We start from the raw sequence: 19,911 nt of genomic DNA, 5'->3' as shown, positions 1-19,911 counted from the left end.
CTTGCGCGGGGGAGGGGCAAAGAGAGGTGGGCAGAAGATCCCAAGCGGGCTCCACGCTGATAGCAGCGAGCCCTGTGTGGGGCTCTAACTGAGGAACTGTGAGATCATGACCTGAGCCGAAGCCAGACGTTCAACTGGCTGAGCCACCCAGGTGCCCCAAAACAACTACAAATCTTAACATACGGCATGACATATGTTACCGGATCTAATTTTCTACTGGCAGTGAGGTCTTTCCTGAATTCAAGCTCAAACATGGTGGTGAACTAAATGCAGAAACACATCTTTGAGGGCCTGTTTCTCAGGACCACTCCAGGTGCAAAGCTTTGTACTGGTCAGTGTCTGACTTGGAAACAGAGTTCACTCTAGGTATTTCAAACAGAAGAGATTTAATGCAGGGATATGTTATAAGGATGTCTAAAGGACTGAAGGAGCAAAAGAGAGAAGGGAAGGTTACTTATAAACAGACAACTGCAGCTAGGCAACTGACATCAGCCAGGGCTGGAGAGAGATTACTCAGAGGCCACAACACATTGCTGGGGCTGGATTTCAGCTACCTGGCAAGGACCCAGAGCCTGTACGTCCAACTTCATGTGGCTGCCCCTGAAGCCCCCACCACCTGACCCTTAGTCCCTGATGTTCTTACAGCCAATGCTGCTATAGCCAGGGTCGCTGTCAGAAATCTGAACAGGGGTGCCTGGGTGGCTGTCGGTTGAGTGTCTGATTCTTGATTTTGGCTCAGGTCATGATCCTGGGGTGGTGGGATCAAACTCTGTGCTGTCAGCACAGAGCCTGCTTGGGATTCTCTCTCTCCCTCTCTGCCCCCCTACCCCAAATAGTAAACATTTAAAAAAAACCTGAACAGAAAGAATCATTTTTCCTCACCCAGCTTGCATCTCATAGCAGTGCCTCCCATTGGTAGATGCTAAATGGAAGTCTGCTTAGTAAGGAAGTCTCAGAATGTAATTTGGGGATCTGACTACATTATGTTGTTACGTTACATTTCAGGGCACAGAAAGTTGAAGATAGGAGACTGGGAGCAAAACAGCAACACAAACAAATGAATAAACAAATGAGAAGATGCTCAAAGTTAACTCTATCCCAGAAATCCCAACCGGTTGAATCCAAATACTGAGCTCCTGTTGCATGCTGGGCATGGTGGTGCTAGGCTTTGGAAATGCATTGGGGAACAAAACACAGTCCCTGCTGTCCTGGGATTTACAGTCACAGGGTAGGGATAGACAGCCAATAAGCACTTCATCTAAAGGCACCATTACCTATATCTGACAAAGAATTTTTATCTTGATACACAACACACAAAACAAAAATAAATGTAGAAAGATAGACCACCCTAATAAATGGTCAAAGAAAATCGAGCAGACCGTTCACAAAAGAGGATATTCCTTTGGTCAATAAATACGAAAGGGTGCTCAACTGTGTCAGTCATGGAAATGCAATCTCAATGAGACAACACTACATACCTACAGCTTGGCTAGAAATTAAAAAAAAAAAAAAAAAAAAAAAAGGCTGGCAACGCCACCAGGTGTGGCAAAGTGTAGAACAAGGATATGGTCCATTGGAACGAACACTTTGGAATCCTGGTCAGAAACATCTACAGAAGCTAAACGTTATACCTACCCTCTGACCTGGCAATTCTATGGTTAGATTTACAACCAAGAGAAGTTCAAGTATATGTTCATGAAAAGACATGTGTAAGACTATCCATAGGAGCTGTATTCGTGAAAGTTCAGACCTGGAAATCACCTAAATGGCCACATGGATAAAAGAAAGGTTAAAAGTTGTGACATATTGGGACACCTGGGTGGCTTAGTTTGGTGTCCGACTTCAGCTCGAGTCATGATCTCGCAGTTTGGAGTTCGAGCCCCACGTCAGGCTCTGTGCTGACGGCTCGGAGCCTGGAGCCTGTTTCGGATTCTGTGTCTCCCTCTCTCTCTGCCCCTCCCCTGCTCGTGCTCTCTCTCTCAAATATAAACATTTAAAATGAAAAAGTTGTGACATATTTAGATAATTGAATACTATTCAATAAAAGCGAGTGAGCTGCTGCTACATGCAGCAACGTATGGATGAAACTCACAGAATGTTCAACAAAAAAAGCCAGATATAAGGGTTTATATCCCATTTATTTGAAGTTCGAGAGTAGACAAAACTCATCTTTGGTGATAGAAGACAGAATCGTGCTTTGGTGGTATTGAGGGGGTAGAGGCAGGAAGGATCCTGCTGGTGTGCTCGAAATGTTCTGTATTGATTTGGACGGTGTTTCCACTGGTGTATATATGAATAAAAGCTCCACAAGCTGTAAACCTAAGATTTGTGCATTTCACAGTATGTATGTTATTCCTTAGAAAATTACCAACAAAAAAAAATAAAAGAACTGAGAGTGTCATGTAAATGTAAGTGCTAAGAAGGAATTAAGCGATGTGATGGGTAGATGGGAGGTTGACTGACCAGAGCTGAGGCCTGAATGGCGATGAGGAGGTAGCCACATAATGAGCGGAGGGACTTCCTGTGAGAGGGACAGCAAGTGCAAAGGCCCTGAGGCAGGACCACGTTTGCTGTGTTGGAGGAACATAGCCAAGGCCAATGGACTGGAACACTGTAGCAGGGCCAAAGCAAGCCTTTATTTAGGGTGGCTTTTTTAAGAGTGAGTGGAAAGCATGAAGGGTATGAGATAAGGGGTGCTGGGTATACTTTCTCAGGAGTAAGGGAGAGAGAAACCTTTGATGACTTTTAATTCTTTGGCTGGGACATCTGGAAGGCCGGACGCTGGGGTTCCACTGACAGCAGGACTGGGGAGGCAGTGGAGTCAGGGTTGGTTTGGACCCTTTAAAGTGGACCTACTTTTTAATATCCCTGGAGTTGTTGGGGGAGGCAGTGGGTGGTGGGGCTGAAGTTGTGCGCCAGCGCCAGGCTAGGCACTCATATCTGGAGCACACAGGTGGCATTTCCAGCTTCAGGCACCTGGGGGAACAGACAGCAAGAAGGAACACAGGGTGTTTGATGACATGAGGTTTTCTGGAAAGAGACTCGAACTGCTGAGGGTTTGGATTGAGACTGTTCTAAAAGTGCTTCTTTAACAAGCTCTCTTGAGTGCTCTCCCCACCAGGCACTGAGCGCCCCAAGGTGAGCAGACTGCCTGGGCTTCCGTGTCCAGAGCCAGAGCCGCAGGCACTGAAATGCAGATCCCAGGGCCCACCTGTGACCTTCTGATGCGGAGTGCTGGAGGCATCTGCATTTTCCAAGTTCCCTGGGTGAGTCTTTTTGCATACTGTGTTTGAGAATCTCTTACTTCCAGTGGCCGAGGAGTGTGTGTGTGTGTGTGTGTGTGTGTGTGAGAGAGAGAGAGAGAGAGAGAGAGAAAGGGGGGGGCAAGGTGGGGGAGAGAGAGGAGAGAGGGAAAGAGAGCAATTTCCTCTTTCTTTCCCTCTCTGAGGGTGGGGCTACTCTGGAGTTCAGGAAAGCAGTCAGTTCTGTAAGCTTTGCTGTGTGTGTGTGTGTGTGTGTGTGTGTGTGTGTGTGCGCGCGTGCGCGTACACGCTCATGTGTGGGGGGCGGGCACGGTGTCCCAGGAGGACAGAGTTTGCATTGATGAAAACCCTTCCCAGCCCTTTGGTACCTCTTTCCCGCCGCTCTGAAGTTAACTAGCTCCGTCCTCCTGCATCCGGCTCTCCAGCTGCACCAGCTGCACTCGCTCACGGGCCAGGATGGGATTCTGTCTGGCCCTGCGCATGGTGCTGCTGCTCCTGTCCGGGGTCCTGGCCCCTGCCGTACTCACAGGTAAGGGTGCTCCCTCGACTCTGCTGCCACCAGCCACCCAGGGCCAAGAAGCACCTAGAGCCGGATTCTCCACGGCCCACCGGGCAGAAGAAGCCCTTCCCTCACAGAAGGTGGAACCGCCATTTGGGGTGGTTCTTTGGAAGGCTCCTAGGAGACGGGCCGCCAGGAGCCGCGTTGATGTCCTGGGAGTTGTTAGCCGTGGGGACGATGGCCCCCGAAGCAGGAGGGCAATTTAAGCAGCAGGGCCAGGGACGTTGGCTGCCTGGGGGGACATGGGGGTACCCCAGCATGCTAAACTCTGAAGGCTTCCAGTCAGGAAAGGGCACTAGGCACAGGGCAAGCAGCCGAGGGACCAGAGGCCCCAGGCTCCTAGGCAGAAAACCACAGAGCCCTGCCGTTTTACGTTTCAACCCTGCAAGCCCTTCTCTGCTGGCTTTCTGAAATGTCCTTTCAAGAGTGAAGACCCAGGTACAAGTCTCAGCCCGGAAAAAATTCCAGAAAGAGCACAGAGCCTGAGACTCCTTGGCAAAACCATGATGAGGACACTGGACTTGGGCTCTGTACTTAGGTCAAAACGGCTGGGTGTGGGATTCAGTGAGAAGGAAGGTCCCACCAGGCTCAGGGTGGCAGGCTGGCTGGACCTCAGGCCCGGTCCTGGGCATGGCTCTAGGGCCCTCTGCTGGGAAGGGCTGTCCCAGGCCAGCTTCAAAGCCCGAGAGAGAAAAAGCCCAGGTAGTTCACGGATGGTCTTTCTCTGTTGGCTGTGAGGTGGGCCACAGGAGAAACATTTCAGGGCCCTTGTTGGGGGTGGTCCTGGGGCTAGAGGAATGAGTGGGAGGAGAGACCCCCGGAGACCTTCTCTGCAGCACCGACTTTGGGGGGAATGTCTGTGGATCTATAGGAGTGGCAGCCGGATGCCAGCCACACGAGCATGGCCCTGGGGAGAGTTACTGGGGGACGTGAGGCCCGGTGGGACAGCCACACTCAGGCACACACGCCAGGAAGAAGAGGGTGATGGCAAATTGCCTGTGGGCATGCAGGCCCCTCTAGACGTCCTAGGAAGAACCTCTGGTCCTTGGGACTGGTCCTTGCAGATCCCCCACACCCCACCCCAGCCCTGCCTGGTGGTCAAAGTGGGTAGAGGTGAAGGTGCTGGCGCCTGCCTGCCCAGGCTCTGGGACCATCTGGGGAGCTCCTGTCCAGTTTCTTGTTCCCTGGGTAGCCAGCTCTCCCAGCCCAGGATGCTGGCCAGAGGCCCTGGATCAGACTGCATACACAGCCTGGGTGGGTGGGCTTTGTCCACTGCCACAGGAATGTTTGGGGATGTGTTTGGCATCTCTGGGGCCTCACCCGGCCTCACCTCCCTCCACGTGTCCTACCGAGAACAGGCAGGCCAGCTCCACCCCGGAGTCTTTGGGGTTTTGGCCGGCTGTCATTCTTCCTGCCGTTTGGGGAGGGAGGATGTTTGGGAGCCTCTCGGCTACCCCACTTTGGGCCAGAAGCTCTGAGCAGGTGTGTATAGGCCCCAGCAGGCCCCCTGCCCTTTGCTCGGTGGGCTGGGGTCCTGTGGCAGGCAGGCAGGCAGGCAGGCAGGCAGGGAAGGAGTGGCCCCGTGGCTGAGCTGCGGGCCCCGCCTGCCGTCCTCCGTCCTCCGTCCTCCGTGTTGGTTGCCTGTGGCTGCCGCTACTGGGTAGGGGGAGCAGGCCAGGTTGAGCAGGCGGGAGGCCAGGCCAGGGATGAAAAGGCCCTTCATGGCTGGCACAAAGGCTGTCTGTGAGCACGGGTGCCTGGCCTCGGGGCCCAGTGGTCAGAGTGAGTGTTAAACAAACCTATTTACCGAAAGGCAGGGCAGTGGAGGCGGTGCCCTTGGCGGTGTCCCCAGGCCCCTTACTTGTCCTGGTTTCCTTGGTCAGAGTCGCAGGACGTTGCTAACTCTGGCCTTTGGAGCTTAGATGTCCTCGCAGGTCCCCCGTGGGGTTCTCAGCTCACCTTCCGTGCCCGTGGGCTCATGTCTTTGTTCACGCAGGGCCCTCTGCCCGTCTTGCTTTCCCTCATCTTCGCTTGTCTGCAGACGGGGCCTCCTGCTGGCAAACTCCCTGACAACTTCTTCTGTTTATGGCTCCCCCAACATAGATTTGGGGGCAAAGGGGGTTATTGCCTTTAAACGTTGTTTTTCCCTTTTACTACAGCAAGTTGAGAAAATACAGAGACAGGTAGGTGCGCGTAAGAAAACGCTTTGGCCCCTTCCTGGCGGCTGTACTGCCTTCGCCGGAAGGCTGGTGGCCGAGTCCAGGTTGCAGTTCTGGGCTGTGTATGCTGCTGGGCCACCCCCCTGGGCTTGCAGGGAGCTGGCAGGCCTTTGGGACGCTGGATATTTGGGTGCAGGTGAGCCCTGGGCCAGCCTTTGGGGGTCTCCCACGATGGTCAGCTGCGGCAAATGGACAGCACACAGATCTGCCCGGCCCGTGTCCGGCCGGAGGGCGCCGGGGGCCAAGGCGGCAGCTGGTGATGGCAATGACAGCACAGTTACAACTTGTGGAGGCCACGAGAGGCATGGCCCAATCCCCATTTCACAGACTGGGAAGTGAAGTCGGGGAGAGGGGAGCAGAGTCAGCCTGCTGGGGTCCCGGGGTGACGACGTGATGGACCCAGCCCTCTTGATTTGGAAACCCATGGGTTCCAAACCCCCTAAAGCTTCAGGGACTGGTTGAGTGTCGGAGGAGGGGTTGGAGGGGGGTACACGCAGCAGGGATGAGGCGGCCTGGGCCAGTGTGTCTGGCAAGGAGAATCCAGGCTTCTGTGGGGAGCCACAGGGTAGGGCTGGGTTACTGGGAGCTGAAGGGGAGAAGGCCTGGGTGTGTCCCCAACTGCCCTGCTCTGAGGGCCCACTCTCCTCCAGAGATGGCTTCTGAGCTCTGGCAGAGGGCAGAAGTAGATGCTTACCTGGGCCTACTCCAGGCAGCTGAATCCTCAGATGCCACCCAGGTTGGCTGGGCCTGGTCCCCAGTAGCCCTGTGGTGGCTTCCCTGTTGCCGGTGTATGGAGAGCAAGTGAGGGCCAGTGGTTTGTCTGTTTATCTGGGAAGGTAGGCATTCTGTGAGCCCCACACTTCAGGGCCTAAGGGGTGGGCATTTTTCTTTGGCCTAGCCCCTGGGAGCCTGAGGCAAGCGTGTCCGGGGGGCCTGGCACTTTCCATAGCAGCTAAGAGGCTTGCAGACCCCTGCCCTCCCAGGCAGTAACAGAGGACGCCCGACAGGGTTGCTTCCCCACTCCGCACAGCGTGGTCTTTGCAGCTGGTGGGAGGCCAGGGGGGCCCCCAGACATGGGCACTGCGGTTCAGCCTCAGGTCCTTCGGGTGGGAAGCTTCCCCTACACTGGGTGCCAGGGACCTTCTGCCCCCAGGAGGGCTCCTTGCCAGGGCTGTTTTCTGAACAGGGATGCTGGCTGGGGTAACCCCTGGGGAATAGGACAGTGGTCCCGGTCTGCAGGCTGAGCCTCAGAACTGACCCAGCCCAGGCCTGGGAGAGGCTGCAGGGACAGGGGGTCTTGGGGAGTCTTGTACAGTTGGGGGAAAGATTTTAAGTTGACAGCAAACTTGCAAGGATAATCCAGTGAGCTCTGGTACACTCTGCTTAGATTCACTTTTGCCATAGTTGCTCTTCCTGTCTCTGTCTGACCCCGCCCCCACCCCCAATCTGAATGCTGACCAGTCTAGAGTAAGTTGTAGATGTCATGCCTTTCTGCCCCAAAATGCTTCTAAGAACAAGGATATTTTCTCACATAACCAGTCAGTTACCCAAGATAAGACACGGACATCGATACAGCACTGTTATCTAAGCTACATATTCACACTTCCCCAGTGGAGCCCGGGGTGCCCTTATCCAGGAATACGTGCTGAATTCTCACATCCTTACTTACAAGTCTCTTACTTGGAACAGTTCCTCAACCTTTCTTTGTCTTTCCTGACCTGGATGTTTTAGAAAGCACAGTTAATTTAAGACTGGCCCTGAATTTGGGCTTGGCGGATGTCTCCTTGCGATTTGCCCCAGGTGGGCACTGTTAGCAGGAAAGACCCAGAGCAGCCCCCCTCTGGAAGCCGGCGAGTCTGTAAGCAGCTTGGCTCTGGCCCGTCTGTGCCAGAGGGAGTTCTCAGGGGTGACGCCTGTGGAGGAAACGGTGCCCCAGGGGCCTGCGGGTGGGTGGCTGGGGCCGCGTTAACTCCACAACCTCCCTGGCTTACCCCTGGGAATTGCATCCTGTTGTTGCATCCTCCGGGGGGGCTTCCCGCTCCCGGCAGCACCCCGCGCAGTGCCCGCCTGAGCCTGGGTTTCCTCAGCTCTGAAGCAGGGATACGACAGTTCCCGGCCACGGAGCAGCTGGAGTCCGCGAGGTGGTGCCGTGCTGCCTGCACTACCCTAAGGACGATGTGGGGGCTGGGCATCCCTGGGTCACAATCGAGATTAGGCGCTGGCGAGCCCTGACCCTGCCAAAGCCCCCCCAGGGCTGGGGTGGGAAGGCGTGGAGACTGCCGGCCATTCTGGTCTTGACCGTTAAACTGGGCGCTGGGGCCTCCTGTCGGGGATGGACGGATGTGGGCCCAGGTTTCGGGAAGTGCCGTGGGGCTCCTCAGACCAGGACCCTTGGTGGGGAGGGGAGCGCAATTGGCAGGGCGGAGGTGGGGATATGGGGCTGGGGCTAGCACCCAGGCCTCTGAGTCTCAGCCTGCCCTGCTCCCTGGGCCTCCCAGGTCCTCCACACCTTGCTAACTCCCACCCCACGAGCAGAGAAAGGCTCCTGCAGAAAACACGGCACAGGGATTGATGTGCTGACTGAGCCCCAGCTTGTGTGGGGACAGGGGAGCGGCTCCCTTTTCTCGGGGCTTCCCTTACCCTGACCACAGACACCCCTGCGCACCCCTCTGGCCCTGTTCTCTCTGGAAGCAGCGATATGCTGGCATCACAGTTTCTCAAGATCTAGAGCCCCCTTGGGGTTTCAGCCTTGGGACACGGGGTGTGTGTGGGCGCCCGGCCCGTGGCCTGCCGGCTGCGTGGCTCTGCCCTGGTGAGGACAAGGGAGGGGGCGCAGGTCTGACTGCTCCTGGGCTGTGGAGTTTGCCTCCCCTCCCCACCTCCTGCAACAGTAGCCTCGTGGGGCTCTGGGGAGGCAGGGACCCTGGTTCCCGCAAGGAGTGTTGCCTCATCTCCCCGGCCTCTTCTCCAGGGCGAAGGCGGACCCCTGCCTGCCTCGCACGGGAAGGGGGCCCCTCGCCAGTGTCATCTCACCCAGGCCTACAGGGCCCTGCAGTTCAGATGGGGGACCGCAGTCTGTGCTGGGAGAGGTGAAGTGCCCCTGCTGCGGGCTCAGGCTCCTCACGGCCGTCTGCCGAGAGAACCCGTTGGTGCCCTCCTCCACCTCCCGGTCTGTCTTCACTGCAGCCCGGCCGCAATAAGCCCTCCGGGAGGGCCAGTGCAGCGCCCACCCCACAGTCCCGCACACAGCGCCACCTCCGCGGCCGGTTAACCGCGCGGGGCCACGTCCCCGTCGGCCCCGCCGCCTGCGCCCCAGCGCCCCAGGGCCTCAGCGCCTGTCCTTGGCCTTGCAGCCGAGGGCCCGCAGGAGCCCGCGCCCACCCTGTGGAACGAGCCCGCCGAGCTGCCGTCGGGAGAAGACCCCGTGGAGAGCACCAGCCCCGCCCGGGAGCCCGAGGCCACCGGGCCCCCGGCCCCCACCGCCGCGCCGAGCCCCGAGGACAGCACGGCGCGGGAGCGTCTGGACCAGGGTGGCGGTACGCGCGGGCCCGGCGGGCGGGCGGGGGCGGGGGCGGGGGCGCGGGCGCCGCGGGGGCCGCGGGGCTGACCTGCCGCCCTCCGTCCTCCGCAGGCTCGCTGGGGCCCGGCGCCATCGCGGCCATCGTCATCGCCGCCCTGCTGGCCACCTGCGTGGTGCTGGCGCTCGTGGTCGTCGCGCTGAGAAAGTTTTCCGCCTCCTGAAGCGAATAAAGGGGCCGCGCCCCCGCCGCGGCGCGACTCGGCTCTACCCTCGGTGGCGCCCCGGTGTCTCGAGTGTGTCCGCGCGTCCGCGTGGGGGCGAGCGGGGCGGGCGACGACTCGCACCACGTGCGCGCGGGGCCGCCAGCAGGAACCGCGAGTGCTCGCGTGGGGTCCCCCGCCCCCCAGCACAGCCCCGGTCCCCACACCCCCTCCCCGTCCCAGCCCCTATCCCGAGAAGTGCCCGGGGCCCGCCCCTTGCGCTCCCGCTCGGACTCAAGCGTGGCCGCGGGCGCAGGAGAGGGGCCGGGCCGTCGGGGCTCCCAGCCCAAGGCTGGATTATTTTGGGGTCGGATCTGGCCAGCCGGGCCCCATCTGCGGAGCTCCAGACCCGCCCCGCCAGCGTCCCCAGGAACCCCTCCGCCCCAGGGAGCCTCAGGAGCAACCCGGTTCCCAGACCGACCGCAGCCCCAGGCTGCCTCCCTCCTCCCAGCAGCTTGGCCCCGGCCCTCAGTTCTTGGTCACGTCTTTTGTTTTCCGTGCTTCCTGGGAAACCTAGCTTTTATAATTTAGAAGGAGATTTAAAATAGAGGCTGAGCTGCTCGGAGCACAGCAGGGAAGAAGCCAGAACTGCGTCCCTTTGGAGTGAAATAGAAGACTGGAGGCCCGGAGGAGGGGCCGTCTGCGCACCCCGGGATGGTTTGATAGCCAGGGCCCTGGGCGGCCTGTGCGTGGTGCCGGTGGAGGGAAGCTGTTCGTCCTCTTCTTTCTCTGCTCTTTGTAGCAACTCTTTTGTCTTCATTGGCTTCCCTGAGCTCCCGACCACGCCTGCTCCAGCTAAGACCAGTGTCCTCCCCCTCCTCGATACTCCAGAAGAGCACTCGCTCAAAACACACGAAGGGTTAAAAGTTTCTGCTTCTATTATAAAGGACTGTTGTAAAACCGACCAGCTTTCATGCAGCGGTTTACATGACTTCATTGCACACAACCTCGTAACCAAAGCCCTAGTCGGCACAGATGATCCAAATCAGCATGCTTCAAAAAGATAAACTGGACAAGGGCCAGAACCAACGGTCACTCCCTCCCCTTTGCCCTAAGGTCCCCGCCCCCAAGAGCAGCACAGGGCTCAGGAACGGCCCCTCTCCCCCTCTGCCCACTCTTGGGGGCCTTGAGTGGGGGTCTTCCCCCTGGGGGTGTAGCAGAGGCCCCACGAGCATCAGTCCGTCACTGTTGAGCCAGAGTGTTGCACGTCTGCATCCTCAGAAATCCATCCAATTCTCAAAGGGTCTGAGGTCTCAAGAATGCCAAGAGCCATGCTGTGGCCTGTGGGAAAAAGGCTACGAAGTCCCACTTGACCCAAATCCCGGGCTTCTAACGAAAGGCCTGTTCTGGCACGGAGCAGAGTGCATCCCGGCAGAAAGAGTGTGGTCCCAGGTAGCGCTGGGCAGGGTCAGATTCCAGGCCCGCCACACTCTGGGACAGAACCAGGAGTGGGGCTGGGGTATCTATGAGGGTTACCTGGGCTGAGGGAGGAGCTGCAGCCTTCGGGGGAACTTGCTAGCACCAAAAGTCGTGGGAAGCAGTGCCCGAGGTATGAAGCCCCAGCCCCATGCCTGGTGTTAGACATCCTGTGGGACCACCACCCACCGATACCTCAGTCCCACTGTGGTTTTCCAAACACGAGTTCTCGCTTCCACTGCGGCAGAAGGGTGTCCCCGACTCCCTCAAATTGCCTCTTCCGTTTCTGGAATCCATTGGTGGAGCCCCAAATCTCCGTCCATTCTGAGATCCTAACCCTGGCTGCTTTTCCTTATCCTGGAAGCCATCTCAACCCCTTCCTTCAGGACCTGCCTCCTCCATTAGCCTTGAAAGGAGTTCTTCTCTCCCTGCCCAGACCCAAACACCTCAATCCCGTGTGGGGCAAGGCAATAAAGAGTAGACCTTCACCTCCTTTATTTTATACATGATGCTTCTTTTAATGCAGCCAAAAATGGTATTTGCTTTTCTCGGAACCAAAACCGATACAGGATGCAGTGACCAATTCATTCCTTACAACACCTGGGCTCCTGAAGGGGCCAGAAGACACAAGTTACATCCAGCTTGTCAGGGAGCCAGAGGTGGCGTGGGCCCTCGGCCAAGCTCTGGTAGGCCTGCTGTGAAGCAGGGCCTGGCCGTGCAGCCAGAGGCTGGCGGAGGCTTGGGGAGGGGAGGACAGAGGCATTTGGTCTCTTGGTCCTTTGAACTGGAGACCAAGGGCTGCTCAGCAAGCTCAGGCAAAGGGCGGGCCATCTGCACGCACGCACAGAGGATTCCGATGGCTTCCAGGGGAGAGAAGGACATGTGCGGGCGGTCACGACAGTCCTTCCACCCTGCCCTCGGCCAGGGACACCCCCGGTCTGGGGCTTCCTCCAGCGCCTGGGGAGGCGCCGACGCACCTCCACCCCCTCTGAGAGACAAGAGGGACAGGTGGCATAATACTGTTGAAAATACACTTTCTCGTTTACAAATGCAGCAGAGGAAGGACGTAGGCACCCCTTCTCCCGTTTGCAAGCAAGGGGGCCGAGACGCACGTGGCAGGGGGAGGGGCGGGGTGACTCCCGCGCGAGGCGCTTGCCGTCCCCAGAGCCCTCCACCATCTGTCGGGGGCTGCCTGCCCCGCGGCGCTGCTCCAGACCGCCCACGTCCTTCCCCCAGGCTGGCGACCGGGGGGGCCGGGGGTCATTGCCGATTTCGACTGCCCAGCTTCCTGCGGTCCTTATTCTGGCTGCGCTGAGGGTCGTCCATCTTGTGGACACGGAAACATTCTTTGAGGTTCTGGGACCGGATCTTGGGATTCAGGATCTCCTCAGTCATGGAGCTGGGGAACCAGCCTCTCTCCTGGTCATGCAGACGCTCGCCAAAGATCCACCCTGTGTAGAGAGGGGTCGGGGAGGGTAAGCAGCTCTTGTGGGGGTGAGCGCTGAGGGCTGAGCCCTCAGTCTGGCTGGCCCCTCCAGAGGACAGCTGCTCGATGAACCCCTGCCGGAGACACGGAGTTTGGGTCTGTCTCCCCATAAGCTGGGAGAGCACTGCCCCGACCCCCTCCTGGGGAACGTGGTCCTAGGGTGCCACGGGGTGTCCCAAATATATTGACTTTGGCACCCATTCCCGAGCCCTCAGCAACTGTCGGCTGCCCAATGTGAGGCCAGGAGACCCCAGGGACGCCCCCCAAAGGGAGAGGTACCTAAGCTGACCACCTGGCGTCTGGAATGCCACCATCACTCTGTTGGGCAGCCTGTCTCTGAGCCCCGGCCTCATGACATCTGCTTCTGCACACGGGGTTTAGACACCCCCACCTTATCCCTCAGGCTGGTGCAGAGTCCCGGGGGTGGGGGCGGCACGAGTGGGAGATGCACCCAGACCCCCCAGCCCTCACCGTCTTCCGTCTTTTCCAGGATGTTCAGGATGTCGGCCAACTCCAGGGTCAGCTCGTCTGGCTGCTGGGCCACATACGGGTGCACACACTGGACCTGAGGGCAGTCTGAGGGGAGGACGGGGAGGTGGCACATCCTCGTCACCGCGTCACCCGCCCTGCTCAGGACCCAGCAAACCCCGGACACCCCCTGTCGGTAGCAGGGCAGGCCTGCCTATAACAGAGCACCCGGAAAGGGTCTGTTTGAGGGAGAGGAGAGTTTGGCTGCAGAGAAAACGTGACTAAGATAGCCAGGGGCTCTGGAGAAAAACAGTATATGGGTAAAGGGCTGGACGGGCTGGGAGGGGGTCTGATTTTGGACTTGAGAAGGCACTCCCTGGACCTGACGTGCTGGCCGCAGTTTGGGAGGCCCAGACTCGGCGAGCACAGGCAGGGCTAGGAGCTGCTCTGTGAGGCAGGTGCACTGGCACCCTTTGATATTTTATAAGGTTTTCAGAGAGCGGGCAGCCCCAAAAAGATCACTGGCATTTGTCTTCTGGGCCCAGATTCCTTTCGTTTCCTGGCGGTACCTGTCACTTAAGACTCAGTGACTTATTTCTTCACTAAGCACACAAACGTTTGCAAAGCTCAGGCAGCCCGATGGCCACCATGAGGGTACTAAGCTCGCAGCTCACACACAGGCCCTCTGGGCCGGGGAAGCTGAGCTGGCCTCTGGGGGCTGGTAAGCACTGCCCCACCAGGAATGTGGAGAATGCCTGCCCCTCACCTGCCCTCATCCGTCCTCACCTGCCCTTGCCTGCCCCACCCAGCAGGCAGCCTCCTCCCTGAGGGCACTCACCCAGCAGCCGAGAAGTGAAGGAAACAAACTTGGTTCTCCGGTTGGGGGCCAGCGAGGTCATCCAACGCTTCATCTCACTCCTGGGACACAGAGGATGACTGCCGGAAACACAGAGCGACCACCCTTCCCCCCCAACCACCCCCCCCACCAAGGGAGCTTGGTGCCCAAGCATCCCACGAGGCCACAGCAGGACAGCTCGGGGGGGGGGGGGGGGGGGGCAGAATCTGGGCAGAGGCACGGGGGAGTCCTGTAGACTCTCCCCGACACACCTGAATGTCAGCTGGTGAGGGAGAGCCCTCCCAGACACCCCCAAAGGCACCCCGGAAACCGCAAGCTCTCAGACATGTCGTTGTCCCCGTCCAGATGGTGGGAGCTGGACGGAGATGGGGTGGGGATGGCCTGTGAGCTCTGGTGGGGACAAGCGCCAGGATGATGAGATGGCCCCGGGGCTGTCCAGGGATGTGGTGCACTGGTCAGCCTGACCCGAGGCTTCTACGTCTCATCAGAAAAGGCCCTTCCAGGGTCCGGGCCCCAGAGGGCACACACACGCACCCCCGACAGAAGCCCTGCCCTTGGGGCCTGGGCGGCCAGGGGGCCACGAAGCATGTGCTGAACCAGAGCCCTGGTCCGCCAGGGAAGGAGGCGCGGAGGTGCCGCGGGGCCGGGGCCGGGGCCGGGGCCGGCGGTGCTGGGCACTCACTGCGAGGTCGCCTTCAGCATGTAGGTGGCCTCCCGGTCGTCCGCATTCTCCAGCAGCCGCAGGATGAACACGTTGGCCAGCGTCTGGCCCTGGTCCTCCAGCTCCTCCACGCGGAGGAGGCCTCTCGGGGCCGAGTCAAACACTTGGTACTTGTCTCTGGGGACCGAGGGGGGCAGGGTTGAGGGTGCCGGCCCCCAGGAGGCCCCAGGGTCCCAGGGAACCACCCTGCCAGTCCTGCTGGCCCCACCGTTTGGCCACGCCTCACCTCATTCTGGAAGCCCTGGACGTCAACACGGGTCCCTCTCACCCCGAGACTTCCTCCTCCCACCGCCCCGCCGCGGCCCCCAGGCCAGTTAAGCCTCATCCTCGCTGCTCCTGCTCCGCAGAGGCAGCAACCTCACTGCTTACCCAGGAATCTGCCGGCAGATCACCAGCAGGTCGTTGAAGAGGAAGAGGTAAATTTCCCGGAAGAGTTTCTTGGTCCGCAGGGTTCGGGATGTCTTGGGGCCCGCCATCTGCCGCAGCTCGCCCTGCTTCAGCAGCCAGCGGGAGTGGGAGATGATGGGCACCGACTGGGTGGGTGGGGGGTAGCGTCAGAACAGCTGTGCCCCCCAACCCCGCCCTGTACTCCCCAGGGGCCCCCTGGGCCTCGCTGGAGTCCTAACCCGAGGGACAGCTTGGGGGCGCTGCACTGGGGGGTTGACGGGAAGGAGCAGTCCTGGGCAAATGTAGGAAGGGCAGCGTGTGTGTGTGTGTGTGTGTGTGTGTGCACGTGCACAAGGGTGCACGCTCCCATGGACACGTATGTGGCTGTGTATGTGTATCTGTGCCTGTGTGTAGCTGTGCATTTGTCTGTTGTGCATGTGTCTGTGTGTGCTTGTGTGTATATGTGCTTGTGTCTATGGGGACTTGTGTCTGTACCTGTGTGTGTGTACATGTGGGCACCTGTGTGAGGGTCGTCGTTCCCTACCAGGCTCAGCCCGTGTGATGCGGAATCAGAAGGGGAGCCAAGGTCACAGGGGAGAGGAGAACTGGGTCCCGTGGGGCAAGGAGGCCAGGTCTGCAGGTCCCCACTGCATGGCTCGGGGACGGGTTCCTGGCGGTGGTCGGCCCAGCAGGTGGAGATATGGCAGGAGCCCAGAAGGCCACGTCTGCGTCCTCACCTGGGGCTCACCTCCTAAACATGGCATGACCTCAGGGACCCTCAGTGTGTGCACATGTGACCACGTCACCAGAAACCCGGGCCCCTGGGACCCTTAGGGCACACTAATGGCTGAAGCTTTATGTAAAGTTGGGGGAGGTTGGTAACTGCTGTCAGATTTTCAGTTTCCCCCGATTTAAGAATCCTTGGAATGGTCCCTGTCACGTGCTTCATGTCAACTACCTGCTCCAGGTCACACGGACAAGGAATGAGAGCAGGTGGCTCCAGGGTCCTTGCACGCCATCTCTCAGAAGGTAAGCGCAGGCCAATGTGATGGCCTGGTCACAGGGGGCTCTTAGGGCCAGCTAGGGGTGTCAAGAGACCTCAGTGAAGGTGACGCCGAACTGAGACCCAAGGGTGGCCAATCACTGAGTTCGACCAGGCCAGCCCGGCCCGGCTGGGTGGGGACACACGGACGGGCACAGGTTCACCTTGATCTTAAACTCCATCTTCTTCTGAATGCTGATCATCTGCTCCGTGCGGCTCATTTTCCTGACACCCTCGTTGCATGCTTTTACCACCTGGCAGAAGAAGGGGGACACGTGAGGCCACCTGCAGCCAGCTGCTCCCCCGCCACTGCCTTTGGCCCGCTCAGGCCCCCGAGGGTGAGCACACGCTGCCTGCAGCGGAGACTGGCTGGCCAGCACCTCCTGCAGCAAAGGCCAGCGGGAAAGCCCGTCAGGCTGTGGCTGCGGCTCTCGGTTCTGGGGGAGAAAGTTAGCGTCTTGGCCCTGCTAGAAAGGACGCTCCAGAGCACACATAAAATGATGCCTGACCTGTCATGTCACCGAAGAAAACAAAACAGCAAGGTGCCCATTCTCATCTGCCAGACTGGAAAAGTTAGACTGGTCACCTCCGGGTTCGCCGGGGTGTGGGGAGACGGGATCTGTCACACACTGTGGGACGGGGCGGGGGGAGGGGGTGCAGATTCCCCCCACCTTCCTGGGAGGCCACCCAGATACCAAGAAGCCTAACAAAACCACACTTCCTGGGATTTCCAGGGACTCAGTCTGCAGAAACAGTATTCCACGATGGATCGCCGGTGTTTAGAATGGAGCCTGGCATCCAGCACGCTCCCAGTATGTGCCCACAACGTTCCCTGCGCTGTTGTTTCAAACGAGAAAAACTGTCGTCAACCTAAATGTCCACTGACTGGGACTGATTAACATTTATATGCACCTCACCCTGTACCACGAAATCGTTAAAAATGGCAATAACTTTTCATGCGCTAAAACGGAGAGCAAAGGAAGCCAGCTTCGAAACCACAATCCCTGTTTTGCAAAAATTAGTTGTGTGTGCAGGTGTCTGTTTGCAAGGGCAAGAGCCCACATGTCAGCTGGGACGTGTGGGACACCTGGTGACCTTACCACCTTCTGTGTGCTCATGAGCACTTGCTGAATTTTTTTTTGTATCGAACATCATTTTTATACATTAGAAACAAAACCCACCTTTATAAAGAAAAGGTAAACCACGAGAAGCAAGTACGGCTTTTGTTAGAAGGGGAAGGAGATGGTAGCAGAGACCTTTAGAAACAGAGAGCGCTGTCCTGGCTCCCGGCACGTGGGACCCCTCCCGGGCTGAGGCGGTCACTGGACTCACCTTAGGTGGCCCAGTGGGTGCCGGGACGAACCCCCGACCCGATCAGGTGCGGGAGTTCCAGGGGAGGGCAGAGGGCCCTGAAAGATGCCGCCCGGGGCACTGACCCTCCCTGACCAGCCTGCCAGGTGGCCAACGGGTAAGGGACAAAAGGAGCGGCCGGGAGAGGACCACTGTGAAATGGAGCCCTTGGGGCCCCAAGTGGCTTAGAACTGCCATCAGATGCCCACGGAGGCCAGTCCTTTTACTTGTCCCAGAGCTGCTGCCTCTGGGACAAGAAGTGGAAAGGACTACACGCTAGGCTCTTGTCCACCACAGTCGCTGGCACGACAGAGTGGCCCCCGTGCCGCTTCCAAGAGCTGGCCTGCAGCTCCAGCAACACCAGGAGCCGAGCACACGAGCCAGCGCCGGGAGAGGGAAGGGAGGACCCGCGTGACCCGAGCGCTGGAGAACGGACATCGTGTGTCACTCCTCCGGCACAGCCCCGACTCTGCTGGCCACCCCAGGAGGAGCCGCTTCTCCGAGGACGAGGAATGGACGTGCTCTCCTCCCTCTCGGGCAGGAACGGCCCAGGACTCGGCAGGGCCAGTGAGTCGTCTCGCAGACATAGGAGGGAGGGGAGCAGCGTGGGGAGAGGGAGAGGCGGGGGGGAGAAGGCACAGGGCAGAGCTATGTCGGGGCACAAGAAGAGCCAGACCCAGCCTCCTCGCCTGTCACGGGAGGGAAGACCCCGGAGACAGGCAAGGACAAGCGTGGGGCTTGAACCCAGGACCCCGAGATCAAGAGTCGGGTGCTCTACCCGCCCGAGCCAGCCAGGTGCCCCTCAATGACTTTCTTTCGATATTAAAATGAATTTGCAGTTTCCAAAGACCCACCAACATAGGAGGAAGCGGGGCCAGAAGGTGGGTGTCCAGACAAGGACAACGGTTTGTTGGGAGAGAGAAAGAGAAAGCGGGGCTCACCATCTCCAGTTCTTTGTGGGCGTCCAGGGCAGTGCACTCACGCTCAGATCTCTCTTCCACTCTCTTCAGAATGTTCTGAGCACGGGAAAATCTGCATTAATACGACCACCTGTGGCCTTTCCTCCCCTCCCCGCCCCCACGAGCAGCAGCACATCGAAGAGCCCGACTGGCAGGAGAACCTATGACCGGGCCCAGGACCGGGCATCCCGAATCCTGACCACGGCTGGCCCAGGACCGGGCATCCCCACCCACAGCCGGGCCCAGCTCTAAAATGATGACCCCAAGGCAGTCTCCCGAGAGGATTAACTATGGAGGCCAGGCTACATCCCAGGATCCCGTGGGGCTCACCAGGAGACCACAGCAAAGCAGGTGACCCCACGCTGGCGGGCTGGACCCAGCATTGGGGGAAAGGCATGCTCGGGATGGCCCTGTCCCCGCGGGGAGCCCTACGCTCACGGTGGGCACCGGGGAGGGAGCCCTAGGCTCACGGTGGGTACTGGGGCCTTCCCCACCCTTTCCCCTGCGATCAAGTCGCAAGAACCCCGAGGCTTTGTTAACTGTTCTTATTGATGAAAACGTCTCTTTTCCAACTGTTTGATTTTCTTGAGTTAACGTCTTGCTTACTTTCCCTCTGCCTTGACGGTGCTTCCTGGGAACGCTTCCCTGACGGCTCCACCGGCCATCCCCTGGCCCCTCTGCTTCCTCGAGACCACAGCAAGATGGGTCTTGATCTTAGTTTTGTTGCTTTTCATCGTACAAAAATTAGTTTTTTTATATATCCACACATGCTCTTTTCCTACAAAATCTCTTTTATTTCCTATAAAATTTCTTAAAAATTTCTCCGTTTTTCTGTTTCAGTTTTTCCAAGTGAAAAAAAAAAATTCACACGTAGCCCCTCCCCCCCCCCCCCCCCGGTGTCCCGTGACTTAGGGTTGCACCCCCTCTCTGCCAGAGCTCTCTCCTGCCCCCCTGGGGGGGCGGGGGGCGCCTCCTCTGACACCCCATCTCGGTGGTCCTGGGCCTTGAGCCCTGGTCCCCCTCCCCCCGCCGAGGGCTGTGACCTCCCCGCCTTACTACTGCCACCGTGGAGCTAGCCAGCTGCCCCAGGTCTTTGGCCTCCTGTCTGCCTGTCTCCCCTAACTGTGGCTCCTGGGTCATCGTCTCAGCCCGTGCCCCTAGAGCCACGGCCGGATCCACACCATCCCCTCCGTGTGACTGGTGGACTCCCAGCAGCCCAGGAGCGTGTGCCAGGCACAGCGCGTCTCTGCCCTGCTGGAGACCCCCTTTCAGGAAGTGTCACCCCCTCCCGGCAGCCCTCCTGGTCTTCCTTCCTCACCACTGTTCCTTCTTGGCCACTGTGTCCCACAGCCAGGCCTCGGGACCCCTTTCTCTCCTTCCTGGCCAGCCTCCTTTCACTAAATGC

General features: G+C 58.9%; 2 protein-coding genes across 2 annotated transcripts in view; one reads left to right on the top strand and one right to left on the bottom strand.

Moving 5' to 3' along the window:
• Nucleotides 1–3,398: 3,398 nt before the first annotated feature.
• Nucleotides 3,399–9,828, top strand: SNORC (secondary ossification center associated regulator of chondrocyte maturation). The gene is made up of 3 exons (XM_049614673.1): nucleotides 3,399–3,792; nucleotides 9,395–9,577; nucleotides 9,673–9,828. Exons 1-3 carry the CDS (start codon nucleotides 3,720–3,722, stop codon nucleotides 9,780–9,782), a joined length of 366 nt encoding a protein of 121 aa, XP_049470630.1. The 5' UTR covers nucleotides 3,399–3,719; the 3' UTR covers nucleotides 9,783–9,828.
• Nucleotides 9,829–11,727: 1,899 nt separating this feature from the next.
• NGEF (neuronal guanine nucleotide exchange factor) overlaps nucleotides 11,728–19,911 on the bottom strand; it is a 74,905-nt gene continuing 66,721 nt past the window's right edge. The window contains exons 8-14 of the mRNA XM_049614674.1: nucleotides 18,489–18,563; nucleotides 16,362–16,451; nucleotides 15,138–15,301; nucleotides 14,730–14,885; nucleotides 14,030–14,109; nucleotides 13,195–13,299; nucleotides 11,728–12,688 (exon numbers count right to left, since the gene is read on the bottom strand). Of these exons, the coding sequence (XP_049470631.1) occupies nucleotides 12,498–12,688; nucleotides 13,195–13,299; nucleotides 14,030–14,109; nucleotides 14,730–14,885; nucleotides 15,138–15,301; nucleotides 16,362–16,451; nucleotides 18,489–18,563 (861 nt within the window). The 3' untranslated portion in view covers nucleotides 11,728–12,497. The remainder of the gene's footprint in view (nucleotides 12,689–13,194; nucleotides 13,300–14,029; nucleotides 14,110–14,729; nucleotides 14,886–15,137; nucleotides 15,302–16,361; nucleotides 16,452–18,488; nucleotides 18,564–19,911) is intronic.

Source organism: Panthera uncia (genome assembly GCF_023721935.1).
Source record: "Panthera uncia isolate 11264 chromosome C1 unlocalized genomic scaffold, Puncia_PCG_1.0 HiC_scaffold_3, whole genome shotgun sequence".
Lineage (NCBI taxonomy): Eukaryota > Metazoa > Chordata > Mammalia > Carnivora > Felidae > Panthera > Panthera uncia.
The sequence above is the reverse complement of the archived record's forward strand: the minus strand, read 5'-3'. Positions and strand labels throughout refer to the sequence as shown.

Coding starts and splice junctions, on each gene's coding strand:
- SNORC (XM_049614673.1), top strand. CDS start 3,720: ATGGGATTCTGTCTGGCCCTGCGCATGGTGCTGCTGCTCCTGTCCGGG. Junction 3,793..9,394: donor GGCCCCTGCCGTACTCACAG/GTAAGGGTGCTC, acceptor TTGGCCTTGCAG/CCGAGGGCCCGCAGGAGCCC. Junction 9,578..9,672: donor GCGTCTGGACCAGGGTGGCG/GTACGCGCGGGC, acceptor CGTCCTCCGCAG/GCTCGCTGGGGCCCGGCGCC.